General features: G+C 42.4%; 3 protein-coding genes and 1 long non-coding RNA gene across 5 annotated transcripts; 1 reads left to right on the forward strand and 3 right to left on the reverse strand.

Annotated features, from left to right (window-relative positions):
- Window positions 1–421: 421 nt before the first annotated feature.
- Window positions 422–9,729, reverse strand: herpud2 (HERPUD family member 2). 2 transcript variants are annotated; one of them, XM_042107306.1, is made up of 9 exons: window positions 9,574–9,729; window positions 8,568–8,837; window positions 7,295–7,372; window positions 6,340–6,450; window positions 5,035–5,186; window positions 4,361–4,480; window positions 3,798–4,148; window positions 1,683–1,782; window positions 422–1,191 (listed from the first exon to the last, which is right to left on the reverse strand). In XM_042107306.1, the coding sequence occupies exons 2-9, from the start codon at window positions 8,712–8,714 to the stop codon at window positions 1,015–1,017; spliced, it is 1,236 nt and encodes a 411-aa protein (XP_041963240.1). In that variant the 5' UTR covers window positions 8,715–8,837; window positions 9,574–9,729; the 3' UTR covers window positions 422–1,014. The 2 variants fall into 2 exon arrangements, with proteins under 2 accessions (XP_041963240.1, XP_041963239.1); XM_042107305.1 differs by having other exon boundaries at window positions 8,568–8,954; window positions 9,574–9,709.
- A 528-nt stretch (window positions 9,730–10,257) lies between these two features.
- On the reverse strand, window positions 10,258–12,186 carry pkdc (protein kinase-like domain containing). Its single transcript, XM_042107307.1, has 2 exons — window positions 12,132–12,186; window positions 10,258–11,835 (listed from the first exon to the last, which is right to left on the reverse strand). Exon 2 carries the CDS (start codon window positions 11,821–11,823, stop codon window positions 10,849–10,851), a length of 975 nt encoding a protein of 324 aa, XP_041963241.1. The 5' UTR covers window positions 11,824–11,835; window positions 12,132–12,186; the 3' UTR covers window positions 10,258–10,848.
- A 193-nt stretch (window positions 12,187–12,379) lies between these two features.
- LOC121720842 lies at window positions 12,380–18,752 on the reverse strand. Its single transcript, XM_042107304.1, has 16 exons — window positions 18,681–18,752; window positions 18,379–18,449; window positions 17,981–18,263; window positions 17,536–17,693; window positions 17,385–17,435; window positions 16,956–17,238; window positions 16,635–16,783; window positions 16,475–16,555; window positions 15,971–16,253; window positions 14,922–15,073; window positions 14,550–14,663; window positions 13,981–14,263; window positions 13,667–13,815; window positions 13,295–13,372; window positions 12,817–13,099; window positions 12,380–12,628 (listed from the first exon to the last, which is right to left on the reverse strand). Exons 2-16 carry the CDS (start codon window positions 18,446–18,448, stop codon window positions 12,469–12,471), a joined length of 2,577 nt encoding a protein of 858 aa, XP_041963238.1. The 5' UTR covers window position 18,449; window positions 18,681–18,752; the 3' UTR covers window positions 12,380–12,468.
- A 2,180-nt stretch (window positions 18,753–20,932) lies between these two features.
- Window positions 20,933–21,854, forward strand: LOC121720845. Its single transcript, XR_006034646.1, has 2 exons — window positions 20,933–21,359; window positions 21,549–21,854. It is a non-coding gene; the product is annotated as an uncharacterized LOC121720845 (long non-coding RNA).
- Window positions 21,855–22,239: the final 385 nt, after the last annotated feature.

Raw genomic sequence — 22,239 nt, forward strand, 5'->3', positions numbered from 1 at the left:
GTCTATATCAAAAGCGGCTGTTCACTTTGTGAGAATGACGCTATTTTCCGCGTCTTTTTTATTCCAACCGTGAGTTCTTTGGGGCAGAAACGAGAACGCGCACACATCCTGAATTACTTACACCTGGCTTGACATAGTCGCTCCTACTGATCCTGGATTGGCGTTAGTGGAATGAGTTGAGCTAGGATGACCAGACAACACTATGTCAAATCTCGCTTTATCACTTATCTTGGATGTCTTAATTCTGCCTTTGTGAAATACCCCTCTGGTCACTTCATGGAAAAATAACTGTCAGAGAATCCAGGTCTGTCAGATTGCAGGTCTAATTAGTGGACAAGTGGTGCCACCTAGTGACCAGTTTATGTCATGACATACTGACTGAACATGCCCAGCATCAGATGAAGAAATACATGAAAGGTACTGAAACTCCAACGTTTTTTTTTTTTATTATTCAAAAAAGCAATGCCTTCTTGTAACGAGATCCATATGTTTAAATATGCATTACATAGCGTTTATATAAGTTCTCATATTTGCTTGCATGTGTCAGTGTGTGTCTGTTAGTCTTTTAAGTTCTTTTTTTAAAACAGGTGAAAAATATGGAAGACACAGACATTGTCAGTCCACCGAAAAGTACCTCCTGACGTGATCAAAACAAAAATAAAAATAAAAGCAAAAATCATAGTAAAACTGTAGGCTTAGTAACTAACGCAGAAGGGATGTGTACTCACACATAAAAGCAGCATTTATGACCTGCTGACATGGCACAACCATGATTCTGAGGGGGGGCTCCTCATTCTTTTATTATCCGCTCACTTTGCTTCTTTTTCCTCTTCAACAGTTCGCTGTACACGGCTCAGGCCTCTGTGCCTCACCCACTCTTTGACACACACACACACACACACTCAATACACACACACACACACATGCGCACACACACACACACACACACATGCGCACACACACACACACACGCACGCACGCACACTCAATACACAACACACACACAGGCAAACCCTAGTTGGCACCGTGGGCAGGTCCCTCAGGGATGAGTGAGGTGAAGAAGGTGCTGATGAAGGACCAGGCAGCTGCCAGGAAGCCTGGGTAAGGTGGCCCGGGGTTGGCACCGTCCGGCTGGCCCTCCTCTCCGCTCTCGCCGTCCTCTTCGTCTACGCCTTCATCCATCAGACGCTCCTGGGGGGAGGGGGGGGTGTTACAAGACTGTCAAGAGGACTAGACTCACAGGCTCTGACTGAACACATACACACACACACACACACACACACACACAAAATTCACAATTTGCTTTCGCACTGTAGGAACTTTTTGCAGTTCCTACAACATGCAGTTCCTAGAACCCTTTTTTTCTCCACACATTCGGACAGCATGGAACTGAGGACTATTGAGTTCCTCTGACTGCAGTTCCTTTAACTCTTTGAGCTCCTACCTTGGGGCAGGTAGTTAAGTTAGTTAGTAGGTAGTAGAACTGTGTTCTTAGAACTATTGTGTCCAAATGTGCCTAATGATGATGCTCTTGAGTCTCAACCTTAGCTCAACTTATCCCTCAATAGACTGGAAGGTGAGGGGTTTGTGTGTGTGTGTGTGTGTATATGTTAGTGGATTAAAGCGAGTGTGAGATGCATGTGTGTGTGTGTGTGTGTGTGTGTGTGAATATAATTGGTTACCATCTCCTGCATATCGTTGTGGCGGTCGACCTCCTCCTGGGGTGCCTCTCCCGCTCCGGGATTCTGTTCCTGACGGAAGGGGAACCAGCCTGCCTGGTGCCTGCAGGGAGCACAACACACACACACACAAACACACACACACACACACACACACACACACACACACACACACACACACACACACACACACACACATTAGAGGGGTTTGCATAGGGTACGACATGGTAGAAACAGTGAAAATTAAGCAGGGAAGTGATTGGCAAAGGTCAAAAAAGCAGGACAATATACAGAGCACATAGTGCGGAGTGGTGATGCCCCCCTGGCACTAGAAAAAGCTCCGCCTTGGAAGAATTTTAAAAAATAACCCCTTAAATGATCTGATGAATTTTATGGAAACTATTGATAAATTGAGATACATATATTTCATACATTATAGCATATTACAAAACAGCCTATAAGGCCTAGAGAAATTAAATTAATAATAGAGCAAAGTACCATACGCCTACGCAAGACTAAACCATAGAAATGGCTGGAATATAAAGTTCATCATGATCATTTTGCCAACAATGATGTAGAGCCATGGATTTGTTCAGTTTGAAACATGTTTTGTTTATAACTTAAACCTACATAATTGAAACTACTTGATGATAATATATAGCCTGCCCCCTAACAGTCCCCTGGGCCTGTGTAAAATAGGGAAGGTGATAGGCCTACTGATATTGATGCTGATTGAAGAGGATGCCGCTTGAAGGTTGTTGATTTTTCAGTTCAAAAAGGAATCAAATTACACCTCTCCCTCTCCTCTCAAAGTAACATTGTAGGTCCTACACCTCTCCTCCTAAAATAAAATGGTAGGCACCAACTGTTCTTATACTGCCCCAGGATTGTGTAGGCTAGGCCTAGGTCGACATCACGAGTTGTACACACTACAACTCACACAGTAAATGGAAAGTTAGAATTAAAATGCAGACTGTGCCTTTAAATAACCAACTTTTTATCGATCAGCACAATTCTACAGTAGGCTATGTTTTCACTAAAGATTCAGCTTAATATTATGTGCAAGACTGATATTTACCAAGCATACCAAAGCTTAGTCACTTAGTCTTAGTCACTGTCACCATACGTTTTCTCGTGGTGATATAGAAGGTCATCCCAAAATATGTGACAAGCGCAAAATGACAAGGTGTTAAACTATTTAGTAGACCTAAGCTAGACAGGTGTTGTGATAAAAAAATGAAAACCAGTTTGCTAATTGGCTGCCACAGTGAACTTCAAGCACAGTAGCCTACATGCGGCAGAAATTAAAAATCAATATCAGCATCATGAGATGCTTATCATCGGGAAATCCCAACAAGGCAAACTGGAGGCTCAATGCAAAGCCAAAACGAGAAAAAAACAACTTCATAAATTGTGTCTTTTTAAATCGATTTGTTGGCTGTTTCATGGATTCTGCTGCGAAACAAATAGGCCTAGTTCGCCACACACACTACAGGCTTCTTGAATCAAACATTCTTTACAGGGTTCCCACTCGAAAAGAAATGTAAAATCCCATGACTTTCCCTGACAAAAAAAATGAATTACTTACTATATAATTAATCATACAATATACCGACCAATGATTTCAGAGTAGCCACGTAGCTTTTTTTAGAGCGGAAGATGAATAAATGGGCATTGAATAAACAACTTTGGCCAACTCAAGCAAGCAGTACAGCTAAAAAACAGATATACACTAATTCTGTGTGGAAATATTTATATATTATTTTTGGCAAGTAAATTTTAAACTGCTACAACAAAAATACCTGATATTCCATGACTTTGCACCAAAAATGATTAAAAAAAAATCCCTGACTTTTCATGTCTGGAAAAGACTTTCCAAAATTCCATGATATTCCAGAAAATCCATGACCCTGTCTTTAAAACGCAGCTTATCAACCCGTCTGCTTTCACTTTCAATGAAATCACTTTTAATGAGATTATGAAAGATGTGAATTAGAAGCACAAAACCTGTTGTGTTGCAAGAGATGCAGCTGAAAGAGTACCTTCTATGACACTATAGCAAGGCCTACAGCCATCAAAATGCCCCCTTTGAAAAAGCCCACGCGGGGCCCAACTCACAGGTACACCAGCAGCATGGCTCCGATCACCATGACGAAGCGGCCGAACGACGAGTAGAAGTAGACAATACTGAGCAGGATGGCCGCGCGCGACACCGTGTACATCCAGTCCAGCCAATCGCGATTCAGCTCGTCGTCGTTCAGCACAGGCCCACCCTGGGCATTCATCTGGATGTTGGGGTTGGCCGGCCGGTCCTCGGGCACGGCAGCAACGGCCACAGCGGGGTTGGGGGCAGCGGCAGCGGCGGCTGGGGGGTCGTTGGCCTGGGGGGGCTGAGGCGGGGAGAGTGTGGCACTGGGGGAGGGGGCACTGGCGGTGATAGGGGCCTGAGAGGCTGCCAGCGCCGCCTGACTGAGGGAGGGAGAGGGAGAGAGGGAGAGAGAAAGAGAGAGAGAGAAACACCAGAAGACAAATTCAACAGGATAGAAAAATGTGTCTGAGCACTACCCACAAAAAAAGACTTTCATGAACAGCCATGGCAGAGAGAGAGGGTGAGTCATCTTTAATCATTTCTAGGCCGTGCTCCACATGGGGAGGGTGATGTGGTCAAATGAGGCACTTACTACTGCATATAGTAGTGACGGGCATACATCTGCTGCCACCACAGCATCTGCATAGGCATGTACATGGGATGGGCCGGCAGAGGGGCTCCTGCTTGCATGGGGACTGGGAATCCTGCTGGACTGTGGAGAACACACACACATACTCAATATAATCAGCATCAGAGTTTTGCACTCAATACTACTAACTCATAGGATAATACAGGGATACCGTTAATACATTGATTTTGCTAAATTTCTTCAGCTATGAGGTTAATACATGGAGGCAGTTAATATGGTATTAATATGTTTTTTTTTTTACTTGCATAAAACACTGTCCTGCGGCTTATACACAATGCAGCTAATACACAGGAAATTACTGTACATGTCAGACCTTGATATAAAGTAGGTAACTCTTTTCCCTTCCAGCTGAATATACACACACACACACACACACACACACACACACACACACACACACACACACACACACACACACACAAACACACACACACACACACACAGTAGGAGCCATTCTGCTCGTCACACATAGCAGACATCTTTCTTTTTCTATCATTTCCATTATGGGTCTTTCTTTGAGCATGTCTGTGAGTGGTCATTGAGTTGACCGTTCTCAGGAGCTATGACTAAAAGTCATAGACTGCAAGGCAGATGCATGGGTGGCGTTATGTACTAACTCTTGCATGATGCCTGGGGGAGCAGGGTTGACCGTGTGGGAGGGCCCCCGATGCCTCAGGCCGTCAGAACTTCCTGTGGTGGAGGTGGATGGGCCATCCTGATTGGGCGAGCTGGCTGGGGAGGACGAGGAGGAGCTGGAACCGTCAAAGTTCTGAAAGATGAGAAAAGGTCAATGTCACTCATTAAAGTAAGACATGATATAGTAATATAATAATAACTGATTCAAGAATGAAAAAATGCTTGAAAAAATTCAAGCAGGACATGGTGACAAAGTAAAACTGGACAGTGCACATTCAAAAGGCCAAGTTACTTCACTGTGTAAAAACAATCAGTATTTCAGTGCAATTGTTTTCTTTCACTTTCATTAATAGATCTGTGGGGTATACTATAAATCTCGATTTGTGGGTTAGCGAGGTATGTTGCGCTCAAAGCCAGGGTATGCTGTGACACGAAAGTAGATCTGTTTTAGTGTCGCTATATCACCATGGTATCTCATGCTGTCAACCAAACCTGGTCGGGAGGAGGTTATGTGCTAAGTGATAGCTCAAATCGTGTAATCTACCGCCCACTGACCAATCAATTGTCTTAAAAACGAAGTTCTCGCACGTGTAGGATTCTGTCTTACAGGTGGAGCTCCGCCTCTACTAACATTTTGGATCTCGAATGTGCTTTAATAGTGCTGTGCATGCAAATATCCCACTATGGACGTGCATACCATACAACAACTGATGACAACTTATTTATTTGATGTTATAGGTTAGACACAAAAAATTACCGCAGTGTAGATTAAGCTATCGCTCATGAATGCGGAAGTAATTGTTTTTAAATAGAGGCGGTCTTGTGCGTCTCCACGTTTCACGATTGGCCAACGTCATCCCAACACCGAGAACGCGCACAGATCTGAGCTGAAAGCCTAGTTTGACAAATATTTCACATAACTGCTATCGTAGTATCACTTAACGTATACCCCTGAGTCAAGGCTTTGTCAAGCCTCGATATGTCTACATAGCCTAGATATGTCTAACATGCTTCGTAGTATACCCCACTGGTGACTGAAGGAAAGTACCTACAATTCCTCTAATTGGCTAATACAGTTTTGAAACAAATCATTGCAGTTTTCAATGGAAACTTATGAATGGACCTAAGTAAGCCAGAGTAAGTATAATAAAGTGTCCCTTCTACCTTATCTCCCACTCAGCCTAACCCCCACATGAAACACAGCACTGATTAGCCAGTGTAACTGCACAGGGATGGAGGGGGGGAGACCCAGGGGAGCTCCAGTGCAGGTGAGCGGGCGGACTCACCCCAGAGCTGGCGTCCGCTGTCCCAGGGGTGCTGGCACTGCTGTGGGTGGATGGTGACTCGGGGGGGCTGTGGGTGGCACATACCAGGTGGAGCATGTGGTACTCATCTTGCTGTGACAGACACACACGTCTACATTTAGGCCAAGCGTTTCAGTTTGTTTTCTCACACTTATATCTATTCACTCTGGGATGTCCTTTTACCCAAAGCAACTTACAGATACGGCATTTTCCATAATATAGAGATACTTGGTGTTGAGTGTTGTTTTGTGTGGGTGATGGGAGTGTGTGGTTGTCCTGTTGTTATCTGTCGTCTGTCTATCTGAAAAGCTGTATGGTGTAAGATGAATTTCCAAAAGGATCAATAAAACATCTATCTATCTATCTATCTATCTATCTATCTATCTATCTATCTATCTATCTATCTATCTATGTATCTATCTATCTATCTTACAGGTATAGCAGATACCAAGAGAAGATACCAAGACTCTTAAAGCCTAAATTATACAGTATCATATCAATTATACAGTCACTGAATAATGCATGAAACTGGGTCCAGGCAGTATTGAGGCTTAAAGAAATGCCCAATCCTCAGAGGAGAGACAGTGGCCTTATAATGGATTATTTTTAACAGCCCTAATGAGACGTGGCTGGCCAAAGACGGGAGCCTGCTCTTTATTGTTGCTCTCATTATTGTGGGTGGATGATGGGGACAATACAGCCAACAGCGCCAGGCCAGCAGAGAGAACAGACTGGAACTCGTGGGCACACAAAAAGAACAACCACCCCAGCAGAAAACTTAAGGCCTACCTCACAACAATTCAATGCGCGCACACACACACACACACACACATATTCTCTCTCTCTCACACACACACACACACACAAGTATGCATGCACGCACACACTCTCTCTTTTTCCCTACCTAACACACAGACACAGACACACAAACACACACCTTTCTGAGGACATCTCTCAACTGTAGATGGTCTTGGAGAAGCCGTCCTGAGTACACCAGCCTCTGGTCCTTTGATGACTGCAACACAAACAGAAACCACCTTATCAACAGCACTTTTACCAGTCAGTTGCAGAGGGCTCTGAAAAGGTCATCCATTATGCCACAGACTCATGGCTCATATGCAGGGCTCATGTTCACATGCAAGGCTGCACTTTCCTACAGGCCTCTGATGAACTACATGAAAATAATATTTTTTCTAAACATTTGCAGGTGTAGAAGTGCAGGTATAAACACACATTTCACATCAAATCAGTCAAAGTATGTGGCTACATCAGAAGTTTTTCTTGACCTACTATTCTTAGTCTTAAGCCGAAGTTACATGGATTAAGTGGGGTTTTTTTCCCATGAAAAAGTCTACAAAAATTTCAGGAAAAAAACAGGAATTTCAGATCCTCATAATATTTGATACACATTAAGACACATTTTCTTCGGTCTAGTATTGCCATTGTGCAGAACTTAGAGCCATTTCCAATGGGATTTTCCTATGAGGTCTTCAATATGAATTAAATATATATTTTTAAATCTTTATTTTTCACCCCAACTCAATATCTCTGTCATTCTGTTTCTGACAATGTCACACACACACACACACACACACACAGGTGTGTGTGTGCATGTTAGTGGTTCAGACACATGAAAAACAAACAGATCACCTGAATGCATTAATTCCTGTGAACTTCATATTGAAACTCAGGTCATGTCATGGAGCTTCATTTCTCAAATCTCCCTTAAACCAAATGGAAAACCATTTGTATAATCAACTCTTACTTGAGTCTGTGTGCATTAGCCTACATGTTTGACCATGTGATCACAAAAACTTGCATTTCCACTAGTGTTTAAAGAATGCTGAAAAAATGAGTTCCCCCATGTAGCTAAAGACATGTTTACATTTTTTTGTTTTGTCATATGTTGCCATTTTACCAAGAGGTAGATCCCATCACACCAATTACAGAGGGAAGGTGAGAATCTAGCATGGCCAAATATTCCAAAAATCAAAAAGGAATCTGCTCACAAAAATCACCTTAGTAAAATGTCCTGACCAGCTGCAAACTCCAACCAACAAATAGGTTGATCTGCTGATCAACTCCTCAGACTAAGCTCTACTGCATACATCTGGGCATGTAGGAGTTAGATATGCATACATGACATGTCATGTCTTAGGCACTACTGTTTAAACAGCAAAGACATTGCCAATAACTGCATGCAGACTCACCGGCTTACTGGGGTACACATTTGAGATGTGTTTTTTCAACTTCTCTACAGTCCAATTCAAGAAACAGCTTATGGTCTGGTCATCATACTTCTGGTTGGGGGCCTTGATGACAAGGGTGACTGGACTGTCAACTGCACCTTGGTCCATGTTTCATGCTAGTGGTCTACTCCCTTGCTGGTTTTCATGAGGGGGTGCAATTCAAATTCTGAGTCCTATGTTGAAAGAAGAACTTCCCTTAGATCTTCGTCATGGTCACGTTCGGTCCAACCCCTAACAGTGATAGCCAACAAACTTTTATTGTAGCATTTTGTTAGAGACGTCGGGTGACATGTGTCTAAACAAATCTTCCAGTCAAGAAGGAGGTGTCAAACTTCAACTGAAGACAACCTGAAAGACAACCATAACAATGGACAATTGATGCCTATGTTTACATTTTTAAAAACAAGTAGGCCTAAAGTAGTATTCTGTAGCATTCCCAATATTTCCTGAACTTTAGTTATCATTACAGTACATCGGTTACATCACGTTAAATATACACAGACCACAAGGGATGGAAACACCAGTAAGGCTGACCCACAAACGGTTGATAGACATGACACGATGACAACGCACCTGTCGCGTTGCGTTAACTTGACAGCTGTCATAACAACCCAACCTAACCACACAAACACAATGTTTATGCCAAGACAGCTCTAGCTTGGGTTAACATTTCTACCTGACAGCAAAAATGAATGAACTGACAAGGGACACCAAGATAACACTATACATACGGAAGCACCTCAATCTACGTGGCACTCTATTTTCTTCAGTGCAATGCACTAAGAGCGAAAGTTACATGAAAGACATAGTTAGCGCTATGGTGCTTCCCTGGGGAAGCTAGCCAACGCTAGGTGGAACAGAATTCCAAGAAAACACAACACCGGAGTTTGCATTCACGAACACATAAGATGAAAGGATTGTGATAAAGACCAAACTCATCCAATGAAGTACTTGAGTTAATACCCACCCAACTTAGCCGCTCCTGCCGTTTTCAGTCCTTTGTTTTTGGTGCGGATCCATAACACTCTATTTGTTATCTTGTAAAATGGAGTCGGGTGTATCACCGGAAATTACATCACTATCTGTCTTATGGTAAGGTGAGCGAATGTCCACCAGGTGGCAGCAGAGAAGATTGTGTCTGGGTCAGGATTTTCTGCAGGCCAGAAAGCAAATACCTTCATCTCCATAGTACTGATTTTGTTGACAGCTGCGAGCATCACATTCTGCTTTGTTACAAAGATTTTTTCCATATAGCCTACAGACTTTAGACAACTGAAATTCATGCTATTTAGAATTTCACATGCTCAATCTTGCTTAGATTCTTTACATTACATTACATTTGGCTGACACATTTTTAACCAAAGCAACTAACAACATGGTAAACAGTTTAAGTTTTAAAGCAATTCTCTCAACAATTTTAGGACAATTTAAAAAAGGTAGAGTACAGTAAGAATAAGTGCATCAGTGAGTGCTGTTTTTAAAGAATCTTAAAAGATTCTTGCTGTGTTAGAAGTAAAACCGCTTCACATCAATGACTAACAGAGAACCAATGAAGTCATTGGTTCACTTGTGAAGAGGTTCTAGTCATTGACATAATATGACGAGGTATATATGACAAAAAGTAGATAAATAAGAAATAAACAATAATAAATAGATCATAGATGTTTATTATGTCTCATCACATTGTACTCATGTGTTATACACTTTCTTTTTTGTTCTACAGGTGACGCAGCATATACACATTTCATCAGCATGAGATAGAAATAGTTGTATGTCATAGTGCCCACAGTCCACATGTCTGGAACTCTGAATATACCGCTTTGGCCATTTCAGACATCCAGGCAGGAAAGAAATGCAAAGAGAGCATCGAACACCATTAACAAACCTCTGGACTTTTGGACTGCAATGCAATAAATCTAAACTGGAACACTTGCCCATATTTTTCATGCCCATAAACACATAACAATAGAAAAGAGAGAATGCATGCAATGCATAGAAAAGAACTATCTGGCCATCTGTGTTGTAGCAATATCAGTGCTGGACAAACATTGGTATAGATTGATACTTGAATGTGCAATGGAGATGGGCATTTTGCTCCAGGCCTGAGATTTGTATCATTCATGAGAGAAAACATATTTCCTTTTTAGCCCAAATGAAGAGGCAACACATGGAATAATGATCACATAAAATAATCCTTGTCCTTAATATTAGTGTTCCCATTTGCAATGTGTGACCAAAAGCCTCATTTTAAGTGCTTTTGCTTCAGCTTACTTAGCACATCTTGAGTAAGCTTCCTGCTGTACCTATTAATCTTTTGATGCTCTGGCATCCATCCGAGCAGGAAACGATGAAAGTCGGTCCATGCAAACGCAAACATCTCCCTCCACTCCGTTTCCAGATCTTTGAAATTCACTTGCTCCTCCACAACAGCTGCCCTTAGTTCAGAGAAATAGTAGTCCAGCAGGTCTGGAGCCCTCTTCTCGCACTGTTTCTCATTCATACAACTGCCGAAGAAATAAATCACATCCTTCATCCCACAGCCACCCCCCACGTACTGAAAGTCCACCGCTGCCACCCCATTTCCTGTCCCGGAAAAACAGAAGTTGGCCAGTTTAGCATCCCCATGCACAATGGTTTTAAAGCGGCAGCTGTTTAGTATCTTGTCTATTTCCCCGGCTGCGTTTTTCAGCTGTTGGTCTGACATGGCCTCCAGCTCATCGGGGCGGGTCTCCAGATGCCAGTATGTACCTATGGGCCATAATCCTCTAGGTTCAACTCCCAGGAAGAGGGCATGGAAATTAGCGAGCCAACTGAGGCAAGCATTGATCTCATCAGCGTTCACATTAGTCCTTCGCTGATGAAATCCCGCCACATCCAAATCCTCCAAAACAATCACCTGCTCATCCCCAAATGATCTAGCCGCAAGACAAACGGGAACACGGCAACGATCATTGGTGGAATAGTTTTGGTACCAATGGGTTTCCACCTGGTATGACCGCACCTTTCGCTGGTGAGATCTGTCGGTGTTCCATCCACCTGGATGTGCAGACTCCTGTGGAAACTTGACATGTTTGACGACTACTGATGGACGGACACAGTTTTCCAAATTAATTCTCACTATTTCGCCATAGCCACTCCAAAGGGTTTGTATTTTGGCACCTGTGCGTAAAGCCTTGGCTCCGGTTACTTGCAAAATGAGGTCTTGATATGATTGCATTCCAAAAATAGACTGTCAATTGAAAGGACGAGAAAGGTGATATGAGAAGTTATGAAAAAACTTGTTATGCATGTCATGCATAATAAAACAGCACACGTGAGTTAAAAGAAAGATGTGAGAAAGTGCTGAAGTGGTGGTGAGGCTAGATTGGGTGGACAAAGTTAATGTTGCGTAGGCGTGTTCTTAACATGAAGAACGCTAATATGCTACCTACGCTACCCGATGGACATCAGCAATTTAGCAGAAAAATAAGTGGAACGTCATAATTCAATAATAGACATTTCGCGTTATAAAATTTTAACATTTACCTGAAGCCCTTCACAGTGTTCATGTGCCTCGTCAGAATTATGATTTCCTCATGTCAGTGTAGCACTGAACATTTTATTGCCACCTATTGGTAGGGAGTACCAATGCAAGGCGCGCTGTGTGTGTGTGTGTGTGTGTGTGTGTGTGTGAGAGAGAGAGAGAGAGAGAGAGAGAGAGAGAGTCTACGAATTACACATGCAATTGTTTAATTTGTTTTTATTGTTTTCTTGTTCATTATGAGCAGTATCAATAAGAATTCTGTATCAATCCAATATCAAGAGAGAATAACTAATTTGCTAGAGAGGCCTTAACATGGAACTCCACAGTTCCTATATATCTTTATTGAGGATCACTCTCTCCGGTACTGTTGACCTCTACTTCGCATAGAGTTAGGTATCTTCTTCTTCCAGGAAGAAAGACACTGACATAACGACCCTCCATTCCACGGCACCAAAATGTCACAGAGTCTCCCTCTCTCATGTCTGATATAACACCACACCTGTCCAAAAAGCCCACACTAATTAATTATTTATTTCAGATCTGATAAACTGTATGAAATGTATATTTTCTGCATATATCATTTCTCCACAATACTATCACTAGAGACCCCATTGTAGATGTATGATATTCATAAGCTGAATTCAATTAGCCTGATATAGCATTTTGTTTTACATTGTGGCGACTTACAGAGGGTTGTTGTGGCCATGGTTTTCCAGGGAGTTACCGATGTGAATCTCGGCTCCATTGATCCTCTCAGCGCAGCAGTCCCCTCTGTTGGTGATCGTCACAGAGGTCACTCTGTAGCTCCTCATCAGATCGACCCTCCACCAGGGGTTTGTCTCCCGCTTGGTGTGAGAGCAGGAGCCAGCGTGGTACAATGGGTTTCGCTTTCTGTCTATGGCATTGTTGGCATTTCCAAGGTGGTCATATTGAGAGGACTGCGTAGCATTTCCCTGGGAGGCAATGTTCTCTGGGTTTAGATATCACAAGAAAGATATATAGTATGTCAAGACACTGAGAACTAACTTGTTACCATTTGATAGCCTAACACATTGAAGAATCTCAGAGCCATTCTATAACACATTTCAACATGATCTAAAAACACACATTTTTAAGAGCATTTGAGTCTGATCTGAGTGTAGTCACATGTGTTCAAACTCTTTACCAGGTACTTGGACATCAGGGCATTGTGTTTCTAAGGGCTTGTCTTCATAATCCTTTACAGTATTCAGTGTAGAAACTCCTATCAGTAAAGAGCAAGGGTACATACTTTACATCATCATATGCCACATCCATACCTAATTTATACAATTTTATTGACATTGTACATTTCTGTATGATATGAAGGTGATAGAGTATTGCTGATAAGGACATAGGAGGGTCCCTCTGATGTCTATGGTAATGACATAAGCATTCCAAGGCATTTAATAATAGAAATGAAGATCAGATGCACTACAACAAAGCCTATCACTTCACTTGGACATGTTATAGGGCAGTGCATCCCAGTGTGAGCAAAGCAGTGGTATGGGCCACCCACCAGACACAGGCCTGGCGTGAACTTCCACCTCACAAAGACTGAGGAACTTGAAGCATCCCGGTCGGATGATGTTGACGTATCTTCCCTCCATGCCGTGACACTGGAAGGTTATGGACTCCCCAGCAGGGATGGAAGAAACAACAGCACACCTATAAGAAATATGTACACACATAGACATGAATGTAGGCTATGCATGCTTACCAGTTACACAAGTCAAATAAAGATGATTTTTAACTGTTTCTCCCTAACATGTGGAGAGTGAGCTCTGAGTCCTGAGACGCGGTAGCACCTTTTGAACCTGACATACTACTCACACTGGGTTGCTGTTCCCATTGTTTTCCAGTGAATTCCCAACGAGGATCTCGGCCCCGTCCAGTCTCCACTCACAGCAGTCCTCTCTGTTGGTGATGGTCAGGGAGTCCACCCTATGCACCGCCAAGAGGTCAACTCGCCACCAGGGGTCGGACTGAAGTCGCGTGTGGGCACATGAGCCAGAGAGGTACTCCGCATCCAGGCTCCCATCGATGGCATTCTCAGCATGGGTCAGGCGACTGAACTGAGAGGACTGAGTGGCTCTCCCCTTCACTGCAACGTTATCTTCAGAAGGTAATAGAAAGAAAGAGACAGACAGACAGACATAGAGTGATAGAAAGAAATATAACTTGCAAAACTAAATATATTTCTTTCTGTACAACAGCAACTACCTCTGGCCTACTATTCTTAAAATATAATACTTAAAGGTTCTAAAAATTAGTTGGGTTTGATCAGACCACAACAGTTACATGCCACTTGTTTAATCATGATAATCTGTGCTATCATAACAGATGGACAGTTCTGCTAAATGCCTCCTTGTAAACAGGGCAAAATCAAAAAGCATCCCTACCACTCCGAGGCACAGGGTGGCGCAGTTTTTGCCATGGGGCCCACAGCCAGGTCAGGTAAGGGTTGGGGGCCGCCTTGTTAGGTACAGCAGAGGGAGGCGCTGAGAAAGGTAGGCCTAATAGACAGCCACAGAATTTCAGATACAATCAAATCAAACAGCCAACGGGTATATCATGCAAGAAGCACATCATATTACACTCTCTCTACTGTTTTCATTCGACAAAATGTTTTTTAAAACAAAGCATTTTGGACATAGACATGGTAATAATAACCATGTACTGTACAATTATTTTAAACACCTGATTGACTTTCATTTCCCATGTACAGTACAACTGAAAATGGAATGGAATGGGAAAAGTTAATACCAGCCCACCTGGTTGAAAGGTGCTGGCATGCACCTCTACTTCACAAAGAGTCAGGTATTTCTCTCGGCCAGGGAGCAGTATGTTGACATAGCGGCCTTCCATCCCACCACACTCAAAAGTCCTAATCTGGCCAGCTGGGATGTAAGGAATCACTGCACACCTACAGAAAGAGACAGCGATGGTTAACCTAAATCCGGCGTTAACAATGTATGCATTCAAGACGGCATGTTATATTTGCAGTGCAGCTTTTTTCCTGTACTGCCCTAGCCTAGTTAACACGCAGAGCTTCTCGACTGTAATTGAGAGTGGGTCAGGAAAAGGTTAGGTTGGGTTAGTTAAAGGTTCATTGACTTACGACTTCCAGCAGGGACGTAACTAGCAGTGAAATTAAACCTATAAATTGGTGCATTAAACTCTCACCAAATCGTTTCAGAAGTGTCTCGTAAATGAAAGTTTTGAATGCAGTTGTTTACTCAATTCCAAAGAAGTCCATGCCGGATTACCAATTCTGTTTTGCGTGCCTGTGTTTTAAGGACATTGGTTTCAACGGCCTCTTGGCCAGACAGACCTGCAGAGCAAATCCTGAATTTGCCAAAGGTTCGTTTGGGTATTCCCAGGCTAGTACTGTCCACAAGTTTGTTTCTGTTTCTCGAAAGGTTGTTGATATTTCAGCTCAACATCTATTCTGATACTTTCCATTCATACCTTGGTCAGAGCCACTATGTTTATTTCCCATATCGAGACTGTACAAACACCTGATTTTTTTGTATTGATCAGACAGCTCAAAGACCGGGAGGAGCATTTTCCTATGTATATGGGATTGGGATTGTGGACCCCACTATGCATGCTTCAATACCTTGTTTGTTATAGAGAACCCAAGAACATATAAATACACAACACAAACTAATACATGCATATAATATAATGCAATAATAAATACACATACACAAACTAATAAATGAAGAAATTTAGCTATGCAAGTAAACAAATTAATAAATAAATTACTATTCTAAGTTTATAGGTCAGGTCTGTGTGAATGACCACAGGACGCACTCACAGTGGGTTGTTGTTGCCCTCATTGTCGAGGTAGTTGCCAACGCGGATCTCCGCTCCACTGATTCTGTCAGAACAGCAGTCCCCACGGTTGGTGACGGTCACAAAAGTGACATTGTGGACCTTTCCCAGGTTGACCCGCCACCAGGGGTCAATCTCAGCTTTGGTTTGACTGCAGGAGCCGTCTGAGTAGGTGGAACTCCTGTTTCTGTCGATGGCGTTATTGGCACCCCCGAGCGCGTCCAGCTGAGACGACTGGGTGGCAGTCCCTCCAGTGGCTGCATTCTCTTACAGGAGGTCATCAGAGAGAACGCCATTAAAAGATACCATTATGAACACTCAGGCAATACTTAACAATCACATGTGGAACTGCAGTATAGCAATTACTTTATTACTAATATCCTATTAGAAGTGCCACTTGTGTGTCAACCTTAAATGCCATTAAGTATTCTTAAATAAAGGTACTATTTAAATTAACATTTAAGCCAAACTAATGTTTATGTCTTACCAAGCACAGTTTTAGTGTTAGGGCAATTAGTGTTTACTCGTGTTTTTGCAGGTTTTGGTTGTTCATCCTCAATTTCCTCCCCTGTGAGACAAGACGTTATTCAAATTATATTATTATAGTTATTTTGTAAAGGTTTTTACTTAAAAACACTTCTACTGACCTTGCTCAGGGGTTGCATTGACCTCCACCTCACACAGTGCCAGATGCTTGTCACAGCCTGGCAGAAAGATGTTAAGGTAGCGACCCAGATGGCCCCTGCAGTAGAACGTCTTAGATTCCCACGCAGGGAAGGAGGAAATGACATCACATCTGAAAAAGGATGTTAAATTAAAGGGGTGAAGGTGTTCAGCAGTGGTTGCTGTATTATCTGTGGTTGTTAAAGAGAGATTTTTAGAGGAACTACTGATGAGGGGAACGCTATTGAGACAACATATTAAGCCAGAGGATTCATCATGTCAAACATGAGAAACATTGTCCTCACAGTGGATTGTTGTTCCCATTGTTTTCCAGGGAATTCCCGATTCGGATCTCTGCCCCATCAATCATCTCAGGGTCGTTGTCCTCCCGGTTGGTGATGGTTACCATAGTGATGCTGTGAGGCCTCAGCAGGTCCACCCTCCACCAGGGGTTGATCTGAGTTTTCGTGCGACTGCAGGACCTCTCACTGTACCTGGCATTGCGCCTTCCATCCACAGCGTTGTTGGGACTGCCCAAGTAGTTGTACTGCGATGACTGCGTGGCCTGTTTATTCAAAGCCACATTTTCTATGGGAGTACAGAAAAATAACAGTTCATCACTGATGCAATATCTCAGCATGTCATATGTTTAACTATAATTGTACACTTGACACATCTGAGACACTGTTAATTAATGAATATTGAATAGAACAGCACATATTCTATTACTTCACCTTTTGGGGGATCACTTATTTCAAGCCCATTCAGAGTGGTCGGCTGGATATCTAAATGATTATAAGAGAAAGCTGGAATGTAAACTAAATATTTGACATTTTTAAGATTAAATGCTTTTTTCAGTAATATCTGGCAACTCTGATTTCATACCGACACGAACAGGTACAGGTGCAGCATTGACCTCCACCTCACACAGTGTCAGATGCTGCCTGTAGCCCCTGCTGAAGATATTCACATAACGGCCCTCCATCCCATTGCACTGGAAGGTGCTGGCTCCTCCTGCTGGTATGGATGAGATCACTGCGCACCTGTTACAAGCACAGTAAAAAATTTAAATATTAAAGAAATGTTTCATTTGTTTATACATGGAACAAGTTAGCTACAATTTAACAAGCTGGTAAGTTGGTTGCAAAGTTGTTCATTATTCACTTTACCTGTATGAATTGTGATGTGATATGAGAACCAATTACAGCGATCCACATAGGTGTTGTCACCGTAGACAAACACACCTTATATATAAACATGTAACATAAAAACAAAAACGCTGTGGAGGAAGTCATGCTCATAAGTCCACATGCCCAGACACAGCTGTCACCTTGGGTTAGTGTTGCCATTGTGTTCCAGTGAGTTGCCGATGTGGATCTCTGCTCCATTTATATTCTCCGCACAGCAGTCCTGCCTGTTGGTGATTTTCACGGAGGCGACTCTGTATGTCTCCAGCAGGTCGATCCTCCACCAGGGGTTGGTCTCAGCCTCCGTGTGCGCGCATGACCCCTCGAGGAGCACACCGCTTTGGTTCCCATCGATGGCCTTCTTGGCAGCAGTGGAGCTGTTGAACGTTGATGACTGAGTGGTCCTGCCTCTCGAAGCTACGTTCACTGAAACCATTGGCATGTGGGTTGAAATTACTTTTATCATGACCATGACTTCAATGCTTTATCCGATAGATAAATGCTTTAAAACAACTGATTTTTTTTTATTTTGAAAACATACCCAATGCAAAGGCTTCAGCAGCATACAAGCCATATCCCACAAGCAGAAGGAGTAGACACAATACTTTCATGCTATAGGTGAAGAATAAAACCATGTTACAGTTATACAGAATTGCAAATAAAGATACATTGTCAGGAAAAGCACTGAAGTAAATGAGTGTTCCAGGAGCAAGAATAGGAAATAAATTCAATGGTCCTTCTGATATTCCTTTGAAATATGTATAAACAAGCAAGATGTTTTCCTTCATAGAACATAGCTATACTCAGTAAGCTCTAAATGCCTGAAGGAGACATAAAACCTACCTTAGTTTGATATCTTTATTGCTGTCTTATCCTGGCTGCTCACAGTGCATGTGGCTCCCATGTGTGTGTGTGTGAAGGCATGTATCTGGACAGGCAGATTTTAACATGAGTATAGGCAGGGTCCATACTCTCCCTGAGGCTTTGCCTGCCAGAGCCTGTCTCCTCTGACCAACACAGTGTCTGCTTTCAAATAGCCCTCAACAGAGCTTCGTTGTTTGTGCCTTAATTAAACACATGTATCCCAGGATCCATAGAGTGTGTGTCCTTAGCATTTCAATGACCAAGAACCTTGGCAAGTAAAGCTTCACACATGTATGCAGGCCTTTGTCGAGGTGTGTTAAGGTCTGGTCTCAGAATGAGCTTGGCAACTCCACGCAGGGTAGAGTGTGGGGTATAGTTGTTAAGTATGTGAATGGCAAGCTCTCCAGCTATACAGTTTACAACTTGCACGCCAGCCAAGAGTATAGGCACAGAATTTCAATGTGGATTACAGAATAGTGTTTTTGTTCTTCATGATACAAAAGTAAACCAATTTTTTGCATACATTAACATGTCATTATTACTTAATTGTCTCATGTCCAGTACCTCATTTACAGGTGCAAGTGTGTTTCTGTCCAATGAAATGAGCCAACGCAATGACAAGACAAAACCACTTTATGTGAAATATGTGCTGTAATAATCATGTTATAAAAAGTATATTGGATTTTTATTTGGACAAATTGTTGCACGTGTCACAAAGTGAAAGCATAAAGATGATGAGCAGGTATAATACTAAGAAATTGAGCCATGCATGCAAATGAATTGCAGTAGCCATAATCCAGTCTATCCAACTGTGTTTCTGCAATATTTTCTTCTTGGCACAGATTTCACCCTTTGTGTTTAAAGTTGACAGGGACAAATAGATCAACCCAAGGCAAAGGTGAGCAAGGCCAGATACATGTCCAGGCAGATTGGAGAAGAGTGTTTTGTGTTTTGACATTGTTGCCCCCTGAGCCCCTTTGGGCTGCTATCTCCTTGCATATCTGCTGAGCTAACTGCAATGTCAAAGAAAAATAAATGGCCAGGGATCCACATTAGTATGTATTTATTTGGTCAGGCTATATTTTAATAAAAATGACATACTTGAAATATTTGTGAATATATGAAATATTTCATATACACTGTCATGTACATTCTAAAGCTCTCACAGCCCATGGCTTGTGGCTAATGAGTAGTGAAGTTTACAGTGTAGTAATGAGTAGTCTCATCATAATTTAAAGAAGCAAAAACTTATAACTCACTTTTTTGAGTAACCCTTTTGAGTGCCCCTTTTGTGATGTTTATTTAAAATCTGAATCAAATTCAGACAACACAAACATTACAGAAACACGCTCCAAATTATGCCAACACAAACATTACAGAAACCTGCTTCAAATTCAAACAAAACAACGGTTTCTGGAGGCAGGGGCGCTGCTAGAAACTTTGGGCCCTATGACAGACAATAATTCTGGGCCCCCTGTCAGTGCTGTGCCCTTAGAATTGTCCTAACCCCCCCCCCCCCCCACACACACACACACACACACACACCCACGCTTGATGCCAACAAACTAGAAGGACAGGCTTAACTCATATAAGTATTGGTTTATTTTAACATTTTGATGGCACCCTGAACACTGATCACCCTGACTGGCGTACCACAAGGATGTGTGCTGAGCCCTCTCCTTTACTTCCTCTTCACCTACGACCGCACACCTGTGGCTTTTGCACCATTGTCAAGTTTGTAGACGACATACGGTGATTGGTCTCATTAGCAACAATGATGAGACGGCCTACAGGGAGGAGGTCCAGCACCTAACACCATGGTGCATTGGCTCTCAACACCGAGAAGATTAAAGAGCTCATTGTGGACTTCAGGAAGTCTAAAGCTAGCCCCCCCCCCCCTTTCTCATCAATGGGACTAAGGTGGAGCATGTCACCAGCTTCAAGTTTCTGGGGGTCCACATCTCTGAGGACCTCTCTTGGACCCTCAACACCTCTACCCTGATCGAGAAGGCTCAACAGCATCTTCTGAGGAGGAGGAGGAGACTAAAGAAGGTCCACCTACTGTGGCACAGTATGGTATTGGTATGGTATCATTCCATGGAATGTTCTCAGATTCTCAGACTCTCAGCATCATTTTGTTTGTCACAAAGGCATTTTGACAACATTATGATGTCATAGAACATAAGACAGCAATTCTATGAAACTACACTTTGTGGTCACTCTGTCTTAAGTCAGTCTGGAAGTTAGTTGATTAATAATTGTTTGGTATGTCGATCTTTTGGTTTCTGACCAGCTGTGTATCAGCACGGCAGGATACTGATTCAACTAAAGCGATCAAGAAAAAGGTTAAGAAATACAAACTGTGGGAGTTGTATCAAGAATTGTTGGCTTTAGGTGTCCACCTTGATGAGGAAAATTACAAGGAAGAAATGAAAAGCAAAAAGAAGATAAAACGGGCCATACAAAAGTGTCTCATTAGTGAACTGATGAAGGTGCAAGAGGAGAGAGCCAAGAAGAAACAGAGGGAAGGAACAGTGGGATGTGTTCTCTGTCGACACATAAAGGATAATACCGATATTATTCAGAATGTGCCGAATGATCAAAATGATACCACTGATGAAAAACCCTCTATCCTGGCAAAAATGGAGAATACTCTGAGTGAGTATAAGTGCAGATAGGCCAGTAGAACAAAATATCAAAAACACATTTCAAAATTCAACCAAAATTGTCTGTAGACTGATTTTAACATAAGGAATGTTCCATCTGACAGATGATGAGTATGTAATAGATATTTATAGATATTTTACAGGAAAACCCTTTGTTTTTTTCTGACTCTATAATGAACAGACGTAAACAACATCAGAATGGATCTCAGCACAGGGGAAGGAGAGGCCTCCAAACTTAACATGGGTGATGAGAGGACACAGCCAGGAGAGCTGGAGGTGGAAAAAGTGGACAAAGTGCTGAGGCCCTGGACTGGAGATGGGAAGGAGAGGACAGGACAGGAAGTCCATTTCTGATGTCACTGCAAACCACAAACTGCATCTTCATACCTCTGCTGTTGCTTGTTTATTTTTCTTGGCCCACAAGTGCAAGTACAACAACAACAACAACAAAAGAAACACACTTCAATAAAAGGTTTATTGAACATAATATGTTTGAAGGCACTGTTGAATATGGGCAATTCAATGGCCATCTTTACCATGGAAAAGAGCTGTCTGCACACAAATAAAACTGTTGTTACTTTAGGTCTATATTCTACTGTATGTTACCAGTCTGATCGAATTTGATAGAAAATTACACTCTTTTTATACCATAAGGTGTATACCCATGAAACGTTTTTCAAATGGCCATATAGCCTACCTTATTCAAAAAGGGGAGAAATGTAGTAGCCTACTCAAGGTTTCAACTAATTGGAGTCTGCTAGGAAAGACCACTGAAACCCCTTCATAAAGGTTGCAGACAAATATTGCACTTTATTTAGGCTACCCTCTCAACCTCCCCGTGTGCAAACTATAGCTTGGGGGAAAACAATAGA

Source organism: Alosa sapidissima, chromosome 10, assembly GCF_018492685.1.
Source record: "Alosa sapidissima isolate fAloSap1 chromosome 10, fAloSap1.pri, whole genome shotgun sequence".
Taxonomy (NCBI): Eukaryota; Metazoa; Chordata; class Actinopteri; order Clupeiformes; family Clupeidae; genus Alosa; species Alosa sapidissima.